This window comes from Brachyistius frenatus, unplaced genomic scaffold, assembly GCF_029030835.1.
Source record: "Brachyistius frenatus isolate BFR_SWC_R1_liver_20210118 unplaced genomic scaffold, ASM2903083v1 Contig_86, whole genome shotgun sequence".
Lineage (NCBI taxonomy): Eukaryota > Metazoa > Chordata > Actinopteri > Embiotocidae > Brachyistius > Brachyistius frenatus.
Window position 1 is genome coordinate 698,302 of NW_027210685.1, and position 18,937 is coordinate 717,238.

The 18,937-nt window shown below is 47.2% G+C and overlaps 1 protein-coding gene across 2 annotated transcripts; it reads right to left on the reverse strand.

Moving 5' to 3' along the window:
* Positions 1-813: 813 nt before the first annotated feature.
* znf507 (zinc finger protein 507) lies at positions 814-18,725 on the reverse strand. 2 transcript variants are annotated; one of them, XM_069709835.1, is made up of 7 exons: positions 18,638-18,725; positions 14,765-17,131; positions 11,978-12,098; positions 11,757-11,865; positions 8,009-8,113; positions 4,504-4,638; positions 814-3,413 (listed from the first exon to the last, which is right to left on the reverse strand). In XM_069709835.1, exons 2-7 carry the CDS (start codon positions 17,126-17,128, stop codon positions 2,933-2,935), a joined length of 3,315 nt encoding a protein of 1,104 aa, XP_069565936.1. In that variant the 5' UTR covers positions 17,129-17,131; positions 18,638-18,725; the 3' UTR covers positions 814-2,932. The 2 variants fall into 2 exon arrangements, with proteins under 2 accessions (XP_069565936.1, XP_069565935.1); XM_069709834.1 differs by lacking the exon at positions 18,638-18,725 and having other exon boundaries at positions 14,765-17,273.
* Positions 18,726-18,937: the final 212 nt, after the last annotated feature.

Below are 18,937 nucleotides of genomic sequence, written 5' to 3' on the forward strand. Positions count from 1 at the left end.
ACGCTGCACACATTTCCAAGCTGTTATGTAAGGGGTGTGTGTGTGTGTGTGTGTGTGTGTGTGTGTGCATCTGGGATGAATTATGAACATGACATTAATCTTAATTTCCTCAGTCTGCGTGGATGAAAGAAAGAGGGGTCATACTGATGGATTAGCACGACATTGCGTCATATGTGATACATTAGATGGGTCGCGACCTTGTAACCGAACGCTCGCTTTCAAAGAACGAGCTCCATCTTCGGTTCAGTTTCTGCTTATTTTCATTTTCTGACGTGACCTTGAGTTTTTTTGGACTCCTCTAAGGCTCTCCGGTACACAACGCCGTTTTTAAAAAAAAACTTTTTTTTTTTTACTTTGTGTCCTGAATGAATGGCACCGATAGTTTAACATGAGTTAACATGAAAGTGCGATACATATTGGTCGTTTTTAAAACGTGCTGGGCGACTCCAGTCACAACGGGGCCGATAACTCCTTCAGCTTACACTCACTGATGGACTTCACCGAGCACCCTTACACATCCACGCGCTCGCTGTCCAATCAGGAGGTGGAGGCCTCGCGGTGTCAAAACACAACCCGCCTGCTGCTCGCGCTCAGATCTCCCCGTTCAGATCTCCCCCCGTTCAGATCTCCCCCCGTTCAGATCTCCCCCCGTTCAGATCTCCCCCCGCTCAGATCTCCCCCCGTTCAGATCTCCCCCCGTTCAGATCTCCCCCCGCTCAGATCTCCCCCCGTTCAGATCTCCCCCCGTTCAGATCTCCCCCCGTTCAGATCTCCCCCCGCTCAGATCTCCCCCCGTTCAGATCTCCCCCCGTGAGCCCGGGTGTGTCTGACCGGCGCCGTGCCAGCAGCTCTGCCTGGACACAACACGGCCGCTCGTGGAGGACCGTGAAACGGCCGGCGCTCGCCTCCACGTCTCTTCACTCCTCCGCATTCGGCAGGCACCTCTGGCTGGACCTGACCGGGTCCTTTACATGCCAATACAGACAAATTCTCCCTTTGGCCCGGACATCCACCCGAGCGCTGACTGACCGGCTCCAGACGCTCGCAGAAGAAAGCCTCGGAGCAGCGCCCCCCTCCCCCGTCTGGGTCCCGCTAATGACTTGCCTCTTGGTCATTTCCAGCTCCGAACACGGAGGTTTCGGCTCGGTTGTAGGACACCTCGGCGGGTGGTGCTCAGTGACCCGGCAGTTTGACTCTCCTCTCTCCCAGTCAGCAGATGGGTCTGGATTGTTTGTGCCATGTGGGAGCACATCGCCTCCCTCGCGGCCTTCAACCTCCGCTTGCTATCAATAGGGAAGGTTGTTGGAAGGAGGAGCACGTACGAAATAGAAACGGCTACCTGCAGGCACAGCTGCCCCCCTCCCCCCCCCCCCGTTCTGCACCATTTGCTGGGTTCAAAAAGGGAGGCATGTAGCCGGGGCACACGGGGCTTCGACTGATTCCTGCCTCCTGATTGAGCAGTGAGTGTGAAGGAGTTACATCCAGGTATTTCTCCCGCATGTTTTCAGGCTCAGATAAGATACTCGGGTTCAATTTCTCGTTTCCGACAAATGCTGGCATTGATTTCCTGTGAAAAATAACTTTCAGACAGCAGGACGTTCCGTGACTCCGTTGATCAAAGTTTCCATTTTCTCATCGTTACTCTAGAGCCGAGTTGAGTGTGATTATATTTAACTCCTGCTTCCAGCCGATCAAGTGTCGGAGACACGACGTACCAAAACGGAAAAAAGCCTCAAAAACGTGTCCCCTCACAAACTTTATTTTCACATCCACGTCTTCTTATTTCAGGCATCGTTTCATTTGACACTAGAAAATTGGACTTTTCAAAAACACTGACATAAAAGTGGAAAAGGTTATTATATAAAAAAAAACAAACGTGATTATGTACAACATGGGCTATAAAAACAAAACAAAAAAACGCACTCTACCCTTGAAGAAGAACTCTTGAAGTGAGCCTCGCACCACAATCCCACGTGGTAACCGTCTCATTCAATAGAAGACGCTCCTGCTTTCAAATATCGAGGCACCGTTCAAATATCAGAAAAGCTCTACGCACACGCCAACTTCCCTTTTTGTCATTCCTTTTGTCGACATGCGTTAAACCAACACCTCGGTCAGCCGATTCATACCCTGCTCCGATCAACTTCCCCCTCCTCCTCCTCCTCCTCGGAGAACCATCACTTCCTCCTCCTCCGAGGAACCTACTTTACAAACGATTCAACAAGTAAAATTACAAGTCACTCATAGAAACAACAAAAACAGGAAAAGATCTTCCTCTTTAAACTTGCAGAAACTAACATGCATAAAAATAAAGGGATAAATATGAACTGATATTCAAGCTGTGATACATGCCTTTAGGCATTGGTGAGTTTGCACATGTACCTCCTTTACTAGGCTAGAGCATCGACTGTGTCGGATTAAATACATTAAATATTACAGTAGCAATAAAAGAGCTGCCTTATAGTCAATATTATATGAATGAGACTGGAAAATATGCAAATCTATCTCGGTTTCTGCTGAGGGATTGTGCGGTTTTGTGAGGTATGTACTTCTTCTCCCTGTGTAATGAAACTTGGGTCTGAGCTCGTCACGTGAAATCGTCATCGCTTCCCTACGGACACATTCTGTGTCTCTTTAACGTGAAATTATTTGACACAAATATTAAGGGCTTATTTCATTGCTCCGTGTTTTTAAACATTCCTTTCAAAGGACAAACCACTGAGGAAAATGCTTCCCTCAGCAAGCGCAGAGCCACGACATCATCTACCGAGCCTGCAGTCCATGTGAAGCGGCTGCAGCTCAATATCCTCGACAGCCTCCTTGAGGTAAAGAATCAGGATGAAATACGTGTGTGGGCAGATCTGTAGAAGCACAGGGTGAGTGTTGTTATAAGGAGAGGGACGAGGGGGGACGGGGCGGGGGATGGGGGGTCTCACTCTGCTGTTTGGAGGCTCGGCTGGGCTCCCGCTTGCTGCTGCTGCTGCTCCTTGTTGAGGATGATGCTGATGATGTCTCCCTCGTGCTCCTTCATGTGCTCCATCAGCCGCTCTTTACTGGTGGACTCGAAGCCGCAGATGCAGCAGCAGAACAGGAGCACGCAGTACTCCATGGCGGGGCCCGGGACGGGGATCTGGCCCGAGCGCGCCTGGCTCTGGGGCAGAGGCTGGAGGTGGGCGGGGTCCTTGCCCGGGGGGCTCGGGGCGTCGCCGGGCCACTGTGCAGCGTCTCTGGGAGGCGTGGGGAGGCCCGCCGAGATGTCGGCAGGCGGACCGGCTTTTGCAGCCGACGCGGGAGTCGGCGGAGGCTCCGCCGGGCCCCGGGCTTTGTCCTTGGAGCGCGGGGCCGCCGCCGGACGCTCGGCCGCCGGACGCTCGGCCGCCGACTCCAGCACCGCCGACAACTTCTGAGGAGCTCTGAGGGAGACGGAGGACAGAAGAAGGAGAAGATGATTCAACTGCTGAGTCGGAGGGAAACTTCTGCTTGCTTAAATGACATTTGGATGCGTGCATGAAGTGCTGCCAATGATCCATTCTCCCTACGATAGGCTGAATACTCTTTAAAAACTCCAAACTGAAGAATAATATCCAGGTCATTTGTATTAGTTCTATCAAATCGGCTTTAGAGTCAACAGAACATCTTGAGGATATACATTTCTTTTTCCAAATTTGGCACAAACATTTCATTTGTCCCAAAGATGAACTACTTTTGCGGGTCAGAAGGTCAAAGTCACTGCGACCTTATGTCGTCCCATTTTTGTAAACATGATTTCTCCGGAGGGATTTGATAATATTTCTTCAACTTTGGCACAAATGTTCACTTGGACTCAAAGATGGAGATCAAAGGTCCTTCTGACCAAAGAAAACACGCTTGTGGCCACAACTCATTTAATTCACGTGCTAATTATGACAACATTTCACACAACTATCGGACAGGATAATATGATGAAGTGAGCTCATTTTATATGCAAAAGGGCAAAGGTCAGCTTAACGGAGAGATCAAAACCTCTTTTCTGGCCTTTGTCTGACACTATAACTCAGAACAGAAGGGAGACGTGGTGAGGAATCATATTTCACAGCTGGTCAGATTCTGAACTGGTGAAACTCGTCCACCTTGAAACTGCGCTGACAGTAAAGATCTACCGAGTTGAAGACGTGAGGCTCATTTACGATTTACAATCTGTAGCTTCTTTGCAGCTACATTAATGTGAATAATGTAGATGGCATTTAAAAGGCTTTACAAATATTTCACCGGGACAGAAAAGGCATTTAAGACGTTAGTTAGGCCTTCAGGATACATAATGTGTTTCTGTGAGCAACACTGAATATTAACACGACTTCTTTGTTTCCAAAAAACAGCGCCACAGGTCACCTTTGAATTTCTAGACTGCGTGACGCGGCTCGAGCTGCAGTTCGAAATCCTTGTCGGCGCGAACGCGTTCAAAACGCAGAATGCAACCGGAGAGAAAAAGTGAAACCCTGATCTCCGTGCGCCTGGTCTGCTTACCGGCTGCTCTGGGAGATGGCCTCGTTAATGGCTTTGTTAACCTGCTCGTAGTTGTAGTTCTGGTCTCCCGCGTGCTTCCACATGTGCGACTTAAGCGACGGGGGATGACTGCACACGTAGCCACACAGAGAGCACCTGCAAGAGAGGAGAGGAACCGTGAGACAGCGGATATATAAGCCCTCTAAGAGCCTACAAAGGGAGGGCGGGGGGAGGGGGGTATCAAGTCGGAGTTGATTTAATATGTGTACTGAGGTTCCACTAATCCTTCTCCTACTTTCTATCATCCTGACTCAACACTCCACGGGGGGAAGGGAAGGGAAGGGGGGGGGGGCACTGAGCTTCAGAGATGGAGACCAAAAAAAAAAAAAAGTGGAGAGGAAATAGGATTTGCAGCAAACTGCTGAAGTCATTTGTCAAATTAAAAGAATTATGGATCATGGGTTTGAGACTTATTCAAATGCTTTCAGCTGCAAATGTCACAAAGGATGAAGAAGTCAAGCGCACGTTCCTCATAAAAGCCGACGACGAAACGGTTCTTCATAAAAACAACCCCGAGCTGAAGTAAAATCACCCGTTGGTGTGAGGCGATGGCACGGTTACGCGTGTCCGTTGAGTAACCCGGTGAATGACATCATCCGGTGTGTTGCTGATGTCAAACACTGGTCGGCCAACACGTCGTCGCAGCTGGACGAGGTTCAACCCGTGGTCCCTTCGGCGGGTTCCCGAGGCAGCTTTCTCTCCACTGCCCTGTCAGTAAAAAGTTGGATGTTGTTTGGGACGCTGAGCTCAACTTCCAGAATCACTTATCCGGTGACTCCAACGCTGCCTTCCATCGTCTCGGATGTGTATTAGAAAGTGAGACGCGCCGTGACGCCGTCGGACGGCGTGAGGCCGCTTCAGGCGTTTTCATTTCTAGTCGACTAGATCACCGTGATGCACTTTTTGCCGGACTGTCAGAAGCAGCTTAGAAATAAGCTGCAGCTCACTCAGGATGCTGCAGCCGGAGTATTGACGAGAAGCCGGAGCTTTGAGCGCGTCGCTCCTGTTTTGGCTCCCGGCGAAGCGAAGGATCGATTTGGAAACACTTCTCTTTGATTTTAAATCTATGGAAGACTTTAGCTCCCCGAGTCCACGCAGGACAGATCGCTGAAATCATTACGCAAAAGGTCACCTCGCTACACCTGGAGTTAACTGCTGGCAGTATGGGGGCCTTCGGTCACCGCTGCTACTTTGTGGAAGTCTCCACCACGTGAACCAACACCTGCTACGACAACATCTTCTTTTTAAAAGGAGAATAAAATCACATCTTTTTCAAAAATGGGTTGTTTCAAGGATGTCAATAACGGATACAACTCCTATTTCAAAACCAGTGTTATTGTTGTTTATAATAAAAACCTCCCCGTCTTATTTCCTTCTACTGTAATATCTTCTAATCTCATATGCTTTTATCATGTCAGCTTTGCCTAATTTGTTTTTGTTTATTTTGCATTTCATTTTAAAGCACACCGTTTTCCCGTCATATGAAATGTGTAATATAAATATACTTGACTTGACTTTAGCCCGTTTAATGATCCACTTTCTCTTTATACTTCTGAGCTGTTTATTCTGGATACTTCTTTTCAGAGAAAAAGAAAACCTTTCTACAGTTGACAGGTGGTTTGATGGAGCTTTCAAAAGTGGAATATGACGTACATCCATGTTATTTCATAGCCTTTCATATCTGACAAAAATCATTAGTGCTGTTTGTATTGTTTTGCTTCATGCTCGACTGATCAAAGCGTAATCAGGAAATTAAAGAAAAAAATATGAATTATTAATTCCCTCAAGCAGCTCCTTTTGACAACACGAGTCAAACAAACTCTGACGTGTTCATTTGTCCACCGAACTGTGTCACAGCGAACGACTATTCCCAGATCCATGTTCTTCATGTGTGAAAGAATTATTACTTGAAATTGAGTTACAGCAGCTCCTGCATATGATACGCTTGTGTCACACTCCGGGTATTTTAGCACTTCATTCAAAAGTAAGTGAACGAAGTGTCAGCCAGCAGTGAGTCACCCGTCGGTTTGTGAACGGCTGTTATGAAGCCTCCAGTTCAGACTTTGGCTGTCAACATCTTTCTAGTTCGGAGCGGTTTGGAGCAGGAAGTGACCATATTTGGACGAGCGGGGGGGAGGAGAGGACGCACGGGGGGGGGGGGGGGGCACATTTGATTGGAAACACAACGATACTACGTCCCGCCCACCGATCAAAAAGACACGCATCCAAAAACAGCTTTTCAAGGGTGATTTTCTAAATAATTCTTATAAATAATTCTGATTATTTTCAGATGGACGGCCAGAAAAACAAATAAAGAAGGAAGGACTTTAGTTAACAAAACCTTGGTAACTTGTGGGAAAACTTTTTGACTTCTCCTAATGTTATTATTGAGGTTGAATAGGAGTTTATGGAGCTGGAGGCTTTTTGTCAGTTGCACTCTGTGCTATCGCAGCTTCAGACACTTCTGCATCGGACTCATTTCAGACACTTTTATCTACAGTCCGTGGAGCGAACCGTAGTTGCCGGTCCGTACTTTGTACCAAGTTGATACCAATATTCAGCATATAGCAATAAAGCTCCGTAATGAAAAAACAAGCCGTCCCGTAATAGGAACGCTCCACGTCACAGTCTCGGGTAGAACACGGCAGCAGGCGTCGCGCAGCACTTAAACTGGAACTATTGTGACATCCACACAAACGGAAATACAGCCAGAAATGTGATGTGGTTGCAGTTTCACATGATAAAAGAGGGAACTACTGGCCTCGGTGGAGGTCTGCGCTCTCTGAATGCCATCCTAGCTGATTTATGTTTTACTTTGAGATCAGAGTTGGCACCGACAGTCACAGAATTTCAAAAATATTTTATAATGACAGCCACAACTCTGGTATCTGTGCGGTCACTCGCTCACTATCTCTCCACTCTTCTTCAAGGTTCATATAATTCAAATAAACGGTTGTCGGGCTCGAATGCTCAAAAACGGTTATTTCTGCGTAAAACACAAAAGGTGTGAAAGTGACCTAAAAGTAGAAATATCTCGTCCTCTGCTGCTCCGGTTCTGAAGAACTCTCACGTGTGTTGTGAAAGTGCCGTGCTACATAACTTCGGCGCCCGTTGAAGACACAAAGATCAGCATTGTCGGCGCCACGTTTTACGATATGGAAACATGCGTTCAGACCACGATGGTGCTGATGACGAGTGTTCAGCAATCAGTGTCTCAATCAGGGTTGAAGATACCGAACCAAGTGTGGGGCTTCTATTCTCCTTCTCCTCTCGGTAATCACCGGGCTGTTAGCACCACACACACACACACACACACACACACACACACACACACACACACACACACACACACACACACACACACACACACACACACACACATCAGAGAGAGATGCAGCTCTTCATCCTCACCTCAGACGTCCGGTTGTCATGGAGAGCGTTCCTCTCAGTGTTTGGTGTTTCTCACCTGTACTGCTCCAGCAGCTGCACGGCCTGGTGTTCCTGCGGGTGCTTCTTCATGTGACTCTTCAAACTGTTCATGTTGGTGGTGGCGAAGTCGCAGCTACAACACCTGGTGGGGGGAGGAGGAGGGGGGAGGGTGGGGGTACGAGGACGAGATGTGAGGAAACACGGAGACAGAGCGTCCAGTTTAATGAGATGCATTCGGAGGTCAAAGAGCTGCTTCTTTCCACTCGTAGCCTGCAGGGATGGAAAAGATTTACAGCCAAACGGGGGAAGTTGACACTTCGAGACAAAGAACAAATCCCAACGTTTTCTACTTCGCAGCACTTTGTCTTTTTCACTGCCCTGTACAAGGTTCCCTGAGAGGCTGACCGGGAGCTCACTTCCTGCCAAAACCAAACATGTTCCACTGAAGTCCGGCAATTCACAAACAAACGGTGTTGTTGGCATAAAACCCCAAAACACCGCGGACGAACAAACGTATTTGGTTTTGCGAATACAAAATGGACCCATCAAACAAATATACAATATGTCTGGAATACATCATGCTTTCAAAACAAACACATCGTGTCTGTGCAAAAACGGATACCCGACAAAGACAAAATATAACGCAACTTTTGGCACAATCTTTCCACCATGATGATCGTGCTGAAGATTGTTTTTCCTGAATAATTATCCAATCACAACAGCAGGTGGCGCTAAGCGTCCATCTACTGCTGCCTGAACAGAAACAGGCACGCATGAAACACGCAGTCCTCCGTGAAACGTCCAACTGTCATTTACACACATCGGGTTTTCAGTCTAAACATACAACATGTTCATTCCAAAAATCAAAATGCTGATTTTGTTATTTTACGTTGCAGCCAGTCGAGTAGTCCCCCCCCCTCCTCTCCCCCCCGCCCCGTTTTAAATTGTTATTCTAAACTGAACTAACCGTCTGTAGCTTCAACAGATTAAAGTATTAATGACACAGAACATAATAATTCCGCCCTGAACATGAAACGCAGCACAATAATAATAATAATAATGGTGAATATGCTTCTCAATGCAAACTGTAAAATGGTTTAGTGTCATTAAACGCGGTATAAAAAACGAAGCCTTAACGAGGAAGAAGAACAGAACGGTTTTATGCTGTAGGCCGAGTCTCCACTTAAGGTCCTTTAAGTTCCCGGAACCTTTAGGCCCAGGAACTACTTCTCTTTAGTTTCCCATTGTGTAAAAGTTGTGGATAGTACCCGTGGTACTAGTTTTGATATCACCTCCGTGGAGGTTCAAAGGGAGCTCAGCCCAAAAACACCGCAGACCACCGATCGGTCCGAGTCGTCGCACTCATTACAGCACGGCGTGTTCGACACGGGACGTCTTCCACCAACCCTCCGTTACCGGCTCGCCGAGCTGTTAGCGGTGGTGTTTTCTCATATTCGTCGACCCCCACCCCCACCCCCCACCCCCACAGTCAACTGAGCCGGCGTTTGGTTGCATGTGAAAGGATTCGGCGCGTGCGTGTCGGGTTGAAGACGAGGTTTCGTGCCTCCAGTGCAGCGAAAAAACAAACGCGGAAAAGTACCTCGCGCCAAAGGTGAGTCGAGTCGAAAAAGGGGTTTAAAATGGTTCCCGGCCCGCTGCGCCCCGTGTTCCTGCGGTGGTCTTCGGTCCGATGTCAGAGGGCAGATCGAGATGTGCGCAAACACCGACTGGCTGCGATAATCACAAGGTCAAGTCTACGGTGAGAGCGTGTTGTGTTCTGCATAAGCTCTGTGAAATGAATGCTGATGCGGGTTTTTTTTGTGTTTTTTTCTCTCACAGCACCAAAAAAGAAACCCTAAAGTATTGCGAGTGCCTCCTCGGCCTCGTCGCTACGCCGTCCACATCTGCAGGCGACGCCGGAGACGGCGTTACTGTCCGACCAGTACTATCGCCAAAGACGAGGCACGGGGACAGAACAGCTGAAACTTTCAACGCCGCGGCACACTTTGGGTGAAACGCTGTCGCGCGTCTTGAGACCGCATCGCTGAAGCGGCGACACCAAACAGCAGACATGTTCAAACTGTACTTCTGATGCAAACACTTCTTTTAGCATCACCGCACTGTAAACGTGTATTAAACGAGATACGTTGTTGTACGTGAGCAGACACGGATGTCAAGTGTGATGGAAGCTGGACACCCGAAAGGACCGCTTCTTTTCTTTTTTTTTTGCCTAAAACGGAATAATTGGATTTTCTTTGGAATTCCTGCCGCAGCTCTAATTTCATTTCAAGCAAAATGTCATCCGTCCTCACGAAAGCACGAGGACGAGAGCAGAACACCGACGTAGACCCGAGAACTGCACATTGGACGGGAGACGAGGTGTGACTGTGAGATCACGCCTGAGCATCACCTGCCCTTTACTGCCATCTAATGGACCGATCGGAAATTGCGAGTGTCGTTCATGGACATTTTAAAGCGGCAGGACTTGTGTGGGAACGAGTGCGAACGGTTTCGTTCGTTTCCCCGTGCATCAAAACAGGAACCGAAAAGTCAAATTGAAACACTCGCCGGCCACCGACGCGACCTCACAGGACACTGAACAAATAATTTAAAAAAAACAACAACCTAATAAACCTGTTCTTCTCCCTTACGGCCGTTACCCACAACCTTCAAACTTCAATTTTGCTTCTAATCTCGGGATTGTGGGTCTTTACATGAATAATGCAAAGCTCATAAAAATGGTGTTGAGGCAGAATAATGCATGCAAAATAAATAGCATCCGAGACTGTGAAGTTTATATTCACTTTGTGACGGATGAGAGGCGTTCAATCAATTTATCATAAAAAAAATAATAAAAAAAAACCTACTGCAATTCCTGCAAATACCTCGAACAGTGTGACTGCAAACATATCAAACACATCCAGTCTAGCTGCCATCGTGTCAGACTTGACTGACCATGAACACTATAACAAGAACAACAGTTTACTGTGTTCCTACTCCAGTGCACAAAGACATATTTTAGGAATATTTCAAAACAAAAGAAATATTCATCACCGGTATCAGTGAACTACCTCCAGTGACATTTTAGCACCTAATAATGATAATTCATTTTCTTTTAACTGATACACGTCTCTTAAAGAAAAAAAAAAAAAAAAAGCGTATTCATGTTCAGAATCAACTTTTCTCTGAATGAAAAGTAGAACTTTAATAAGCAAACGTGTTTGAAACGGATCGCTGCATTCAGTTCTGCTCATCAGTCAAACAAACACGCGCTGAACGGACACAATGGAAATGAAATGATTCCACAAACTGACTCAACGACTTCTGAAGCATTTGCAGTTGATAAATAATGTGTTATGTTCATGTAGCTTCAATAATTCAACGTGGTTTAATTCTCCAGATTAGAATCTGATTAAAAAATAGCGGCGCGTGAACGACTCGAATGAAGAGCTGATGTCTGATCGCTGGTTCTGTATTATTAAAACAGTTTCTGTAAGTTCTGCACTCTTTGTTTTTCCTCTTATTTTTTATTGGCAACATACAAAGAATCCGGGAGTGACAGGACTCATTTATCTTTTTAGATGGAGGTTTTGAACATGAACATTTGAGTCTTATTTTGTAAATACTTAAAAACACAGGAAATACAAAATCAGGACTTTGTTGCTCGAAGTGCGTCATTTACATTTGTTGTTTTATCAATAACTCCTACAAAAGAAACAGAAAGCAACTGGTGTAAATGTCTCCTTTCCTGAGCCCTATTTCTATGTGGTCTAAGGAGAACTCACCGGTAGGGCTTGTCGGAGTTGTGGATCCGCCGGTGGTTCCTCACGCCGACGTACGTAGAGCTGGTGTAGTTGCAAACGTCACACTTGTACGTCTTCTGCGTGCCGCAATCTGGAAGAGAGGACGAGACAAAAGACATTTTGGACTTCCTTGATTGCCGGCGCTGGAAGGAGGAGAGAGAGAGAGAGAGAGAGAGAGAGAGGGCGTCCTGAGGCCGCCGTACCTTCGTCCGGTGGCCGCTCGGGTTCTTCCGTCGTGGCCGCGGTCTCGGTGACGGCCGTCAGCGCTGCCGAAGCGTCGCCGCTCGAGCGGTGGTGCTCTCGTTCGTGACTCCGTAACTGACTCTACAACGGGCGGTGAGGGGTCGGAACAAAAAGAAACACATTCATGAACAGCTCGCAGTGATCGTCGGCGTACTCGCCCTTCTAATTCAGTAACGCCTCCTCGGGCGGAGATATCAGATGTAATTATATCATGTTATTACATAGATATCAGATGTAATTATATCATGTTATTACATAGATATCAGATGTAATTATATCATGTTATTACGTAGATATCAGATGTAATTATAGCATGTTATTACATAGATATTAGATGTAATTATATCATGTTATTACATAGATATTAGATGTAATTATATCATATTAGTACATAGATATTAGATGTAATTATATCATATTACGTAGATATCCGATGTAATTATATCATGTTATTACATAGATAGTAGATGTAATTATAGCATATTAGTACTTAGATATTAGATGTAATTATAGCATGTTATTACATAGATATTAGATGTAATTATATCATATTACGTAGATATCAGATGTAATTATATCATGTTATTACGTAGATATCAGATGTAATTATAGCATATCAGTACGTAGATATATGTAATTATATCATGTTATTACGTAGATATTAGATGTAACTATATCATATTAGTACGTAGATATCAGATGTAATTATATCACATTAGTACGTAGATATTAGATGTAATTACATCATATTGTTACGTAGATATCAGATGTAATTACATCATATTATTACGTAGATATCAGATGTAATTATATCATATTAGTACGCAGATATTAGATGTAATTATATCATATTAGTACGTAGGTATTAGATGTAATTATATCATGTTATTACGTAGATATTAGATGTAATTATATCATGTTAGTACGTAGATATCAGATGTAATTATATCATGTTAGTACGTAGATATCAGATGTAATTATATCATATTAGTACGTAGATATTAGATGTAATTATATCATATTAGTACGTAGATATCAGATGTAATTATATCATATTATTACGTATATATTAGATGTAATTATATCATATTAGTACGTAGATATTAGATGTAATTACATCATATTGTTACGTAGATATCAGATGTAATTACATCATATTGTTACGTAGATATCAGATGTAATTATATCATATTAGTACGCAGATATTAGATGTAATTATATCATATTAGTACGTAGGTATTAGATGTAATTATATCACATTTGTACGTAGATATTAGATGTAATTACATCATATTGTTACGTAGATATCAGATGTAATTATATCATATTAGATACAGATGTAATTATATAGATGTAAGATATATCATATTAGTACGTAGGTATTAGATGTAATTATATCACATTTGTACGTAGATATTAGATGTAATTACATCATATTGTTACGTAGATATCAGATGTAATTACATCATATTATTACGTAGATATCAGATGTAATTAGATCATATTAGTACGCAGATATTAGATGTAATTATATCATATTAGTACGTAGCTATTAGATGTAATTATATCATATTATTACGTAGATATCAGATGTAATTATATCATATTATTACGTATATATTAGATGTAATTATATCATATTAGTACGTAGATATCAGATGTAATTATATCATATTAGTACGTAGCTATTAGATGTAATTATATCATATTAGTACGTAGCTATTAGATGTAATTATATCATATTATTACGTATATATTAGATGTAATTATATCATATTATTACGTATATATTAGATGTAATTATATCATATTATTACGTATATATTAGATGTAATTATATCATATTATTACGTAGATATTAGATGTAATTATATCATATTAGTACGGAGACATTACAGCACGCGGCCAGCTTCCACCCTTCGTAATTAGAAACTCTCTCAGTTTGAACTTTTTGCCTGCGTCCTCAAACTGAGGCCAACTTCCCCGGCGGCCGAACCGCCTCCTCCAACGTCCATCTCAGAGTTTCCACCGAAGCTTTGCTTCCGATCGAAAAATGGACGCCCGGCTGGGAGCGCTCAGGAGGTGCAGCGTAAAGGCGGACCTTTCATTTCAAAAGAAGACCACGGGTCTTTTGAGACATTTGTCCCGCCCCTCCTTCGCCGTGTTTGGACGGCTGGTTAAAAAGTGACAGTGACGAATGCGGCGTTTTACCCACTTAGTTAAAACGTTTTGAAACTCTGTGCGAACGGCAAAAAGGCGAAAACGCTGAGCGCAACAAAAACTGCGGGCTCCTCGTCACGCTGACGGTGTTGGAAGAAACGCAGCAGGAACATTTGAAACGGTTTAAAAAAAATGTAATCAATAAATACGCTGCGCTCAGGGAAAGAAATCTTTGGTGGTCAAACAGACTCGTTGCCGGCGGACCGCCTGCACGCTGAAGGGATTCTTTATCAGCCCATAATGTACACGGTGCTGTTACAAGCTTTTTACAGACTGCACCTTTAAAAACAGAAAAACAACAACAACACTTACGCCATATCACAGTATTTAGATATCCTAAATCTAATCTAATATCCCAATATCGATATGATAGAGAAATTGCCCACGTGGTCCTGGGACGGTCCCGTTCCTGCCCATTCTGACATGATGAAAACCTCGGAGGCCGTTTCACGGTTCATATTTTGGAACACGGGAACGTCCGGGTTACACTTTACAAATGCAGCGAAGCGACGGAGACGTCTCCTCACCTTGTAGTGGAAGGCGTCCGGGCACTGTTTGCACTGGTACATCCTGGTCTTGCAGTGGTTGATCATGTGGTTTTCCAGGTCCTGGCTGTCGGAGGCGATGTGCTCACAGATGGGACACTGGTACGGCTCCCTCTGCCGGTGCACCCGCAGGTGCTGTTTGATGTAGCCCTTGTTGCCGCTGCTGTATCGGCACAGGCGGCAGCGGTACGGCCTGTCGCTGCCGGCGATGTAATCCACCAGCCCGCCGTCAGCGGAGCCCGCCGCCCCGTCCGTCCCCGGGATGCCGCACACGTAGCCCCCCGCTCCGCTCCCCGTGACCACTCCGGCTACGGCGCCGTGCTGGAACTGCGCGTTGTCCTGAAGCTCCTTCAGGATGTCTTCGTCCGAGGCGTTCTGGTCCGAGCGCTCTCGGAGTCTTTCGATGACGGTGAGCAGTGAAAGGCTGATGCCGGCCTTGGCGGCGGGGCCCTCCTCGTCTTCCTCCCCGAGGCCCAGAGGCCCTAAATGCTCTTCGCCGCCGTCGCCGTGAAGCTCCAGGTCTAATAGCGCCGCTGCTGTCCCGACATCGGAGGCCCTCTGTCCCGCCGTCGTCACCTCAAAAAGCTTCTGGCCCACGTGCGGGCTCTGCGCCTGCGTCGTGACGGTCTTCAGGCTGAACTTGGCGCTGGAGCCGGGCAGCTCGGGCGTCCTCATGGGCATCGCCACCAAGGCCTCCGCAGCCAGCGAGTGCAGGCGCAGGGATTCGGAATGAGTCCTCTTGCGACCGGCCGGCGGGATGTTCTCATCCCTCGGAGAGTCGCTGCTTTTAGTGACGGAGGGTTTAATATCAGCTCCCGGCGGCCGGCTGTCGGTGGTGTTGCCGGGACCGCCGCTGATCACCACCTCCTCCGGCTCTTCCTTTTTCGCGTCCAGTAAACTCTCGTCCCTGTCCACGTCTGGGCCGAGGAGGAGCGGGTTGGACGCCATGACGGAGTCCTCGGCGGAGGGAAGGCGTTCCACGATCACGTTGATGTGACCCGCGCTGTTGGGACCGCTGTTGATGATCTTCTGAGCCGACGACAGCAAGCTGTCCGTGACGGAGTCGCCGTCGTGGCGACCGTCGATCTCCACCTCCGCCTCGGCCTCCGACGTCACCTGCACCTCCACCGCGGGCTCCTCGGAGGTCAGGTCTTTGATGGGGTACGCACTTTCCCCCTCTTCCTCTTCTGTTTTTGGGCTTTCTTTGAGACTAGAAACGGGGAGATGCACCGCGTCCTGTTTGTTCTCGACAGCCACGGGCATGCAGAGCTGGAGCTTGAAGGCAGCGGGGAGCTTTTGCAGGCTTTTCTCTTGAAGAACTGGGGAAAGGACAACTATTTCCTCTCTGGTCGCCGCATTGCTCGCAACAGTTTGGGCCTCTCTCCTGGCGGAGCCCTCGTCCTCATCCTCGAAGATGGGGTACGAGCAGTCGACGAGGCCGGCGTGCTTCCAGGCGTGCGTCTTGAGCATTCGCTGCTGGCTGCACACGTAGCTGCAGATCAGGCAGCGGTACAAACCGTACTCCTCGTAGCTGTACCATTTCTTCTTCTGCGGGAGCTCCTCGGAGCCGTCCGCTGAGCTTTTCATCGTTTCGGGCCCGGTACCGCAACGGTCCCCGGTCCAGTCCTCGTCCTGCTTTCGGAGGACCCCCCCCTTCCCCTCGCTGAACGTGTCCAAATGAGCGGAGCCCCTCGTCAGGTCGCCCCGGTTGTCAAAGTGCAGCCTGACGTGCGCCTCCAGCTGCCTCTGGTCTCTGGAGGTGAAGTGGCACTCGGAGCACATGAGGATGAGGTCGCTGTGCTGCTCGTTGTGCTGCTTCAGGTGCTCCTTCAGCAGGGACAGTGTTTGGGAGAGATACGGGCACAGGCTGCACTGGTAGCACGTCACCGTGCGCTTGCGGTCGCCGTCGGGGTCGCCGTCGACCTCCGTTACCGCGGAGGCGATGCTGTTGTTGTTGCTGTCGCCCGACACGGGCGAGGGGAGCGTGTCGGCGTCGGCGACGGCCTCCCCCGTAGCGCTCCTCTTCATTTTCTTATGAGGAGAGCCTTGGCGGCTGCCCCTCGACGCCTCCTCGCCTCCGTCTCCGCCCGTCGAGGACGCCGGCTGCAGGACTCTTTTCTGTCCCCCCGACGCGAAGCGCCGCTGCGGCCGCTTCTCCACGATCTTGCTGAGCTTCTGGATGACCTGGATAAGAGAATGATCAGCTTGTTTCCGCTGAAAACTCGGAGAGGCGTCCTCCTCCAGGCCGTGCGGGGTTTGGGATCCCGGCGCCGAAGGCGCGGGGGAGGAGGAGGAGGCCGCGGAGGAGTGCGTGACGAGTACAGCTGCGCCGCCGATCTCCTCCATGACCTGGCAGACAGCAGAAAACAAAGACGTGAGTAGTGGGTCCGCTTGGTGCCACGTGGCACACCGTGGCATTTAAGCCAACAAGCCCCCGTAAGGAGTCGGCTCCACGGTGTTTTCTCTGTCCCGGTCATTTGTTCGGCGGAGCCGGGGATTCAGGTCAGCTGAAGGTGTTTCGGTACATGGATTAGAAAATAAAAGCAGACACGGTTAGTGGACGTGAGGACGGAGCCCTCGCTAAAGCACTGATCTCCTTCACACTCACAAACTCATTTACCCAAAAACATGCAACAAATAAACAGGAATTTGATTTTTTTTTTTTTCCTCTCCAAACATCTACAGATATTGTTAGAGGGAAATCTTTGGGCCGCGATCGTACAACGGAAATGTGATGTTGGGACAGTCCGAGTACGTGTGTGCGTTTCCGGCACTGAATTTGAAATATTTCTGTATTTTTAAATAAAAGTTAATAATGCTATTAAACAGCAACTTTTTTTCTGCAGTGGTAAAAAAAAAAAGTACTACAATGAGTTAGAGTCCCTTTAAAATCACGTATACTTGTTACTGAACATGTTGTATTACTGAACAAAAAAATACTCACAACAATATTCATAATGACACTGCAGTTCCCATTCTATGTCCGATAGAAAACTACATGATATACATTTGTTGAAATTGTAATTTGACTTGCGGCCCAAAATACATATTCCCCATAGTCTTCACCGCTCTGTTGGACCGGGGTCCAATGGAGGGGGTCATCAGGATGAACCCAGTCTCCACTGGTCAACACACAGCTGATAACAGGAGCACCATGTGCATTTGTTTACAAACTTATCTCGGAGTCAACATGGTGGAATTCCCTTCATCTCCTCGCATCCATCACTTTCCTCTTTCTCACTTTCTGACCACAACTGATCTTCCTCTTTCTCCCACTTCTGCTTCTGGGAGACCACATCAAAACATGCAGGATACATATTTTGGGGAAGGGACAACCACAACATTGGACTTCTTTACTGACGAAACTGTAGCGTCACTAAGACGTAGAAATGTTTCCCACAAACAAACAAACAAACAACTAACAGAGCTTCAACTCGTCTCTGCTGTGCTGTGGTCCATCGAGGCGGATGTCCGTCCGGTTAAACGTGACCGACACGAGTCCGGTCTCCCCGTGGACCCCATCATGTCTCAGATGAGCACCTGTTAGGTCAGGGTCTAAAAATATTGCGTCCACCGACAGTCCCCTGAAGACTGACGTCACACAGCCTCCGACCGAGGAGCCTCCTTGCTGAGGTGTCGGTCTAACGTGAGCCGAAGACACGTCGTCATGTCCGGAGACCACATGAAGCACAAAGCAGCAGGGCGCTCTGCTAGCTGCGCAGCTAGCTTCGGACACCCAGAGAGACAGACACGCGAGTGTCCCGCCGCATCACTATACAAGGACATCGGAGTTGTCTTCGGGGTTAATGAGTGACGGAGGAGCGCGCGGTTGTATTTAAGTGGAAATATACTCACTGACACGGAAAGGCTCGACGCTCTTTGTCCTCAACGCATAAAACTGCTTTGTTTTATTCGTTAGCCATAAAAAAAAAAAGAAAGTAGCTCTCTCTCTCTCTCTCTCTCTCTCCCACATTGCAAAATGGCGAGGATGGAATACCGGTCACGTGACTCCGAGTTGGAGTCAGGTGACCGATGATTGACAGGCTGCTGCCGGCTTCTGCTTCCAGGCGCTCGTGCACGTCGGCTTTTCAAACGACGTGCAATTCAATAAGTAAATAAAGAGTAAAATAATGAGCTCGGTCTTTACGCGTTCAA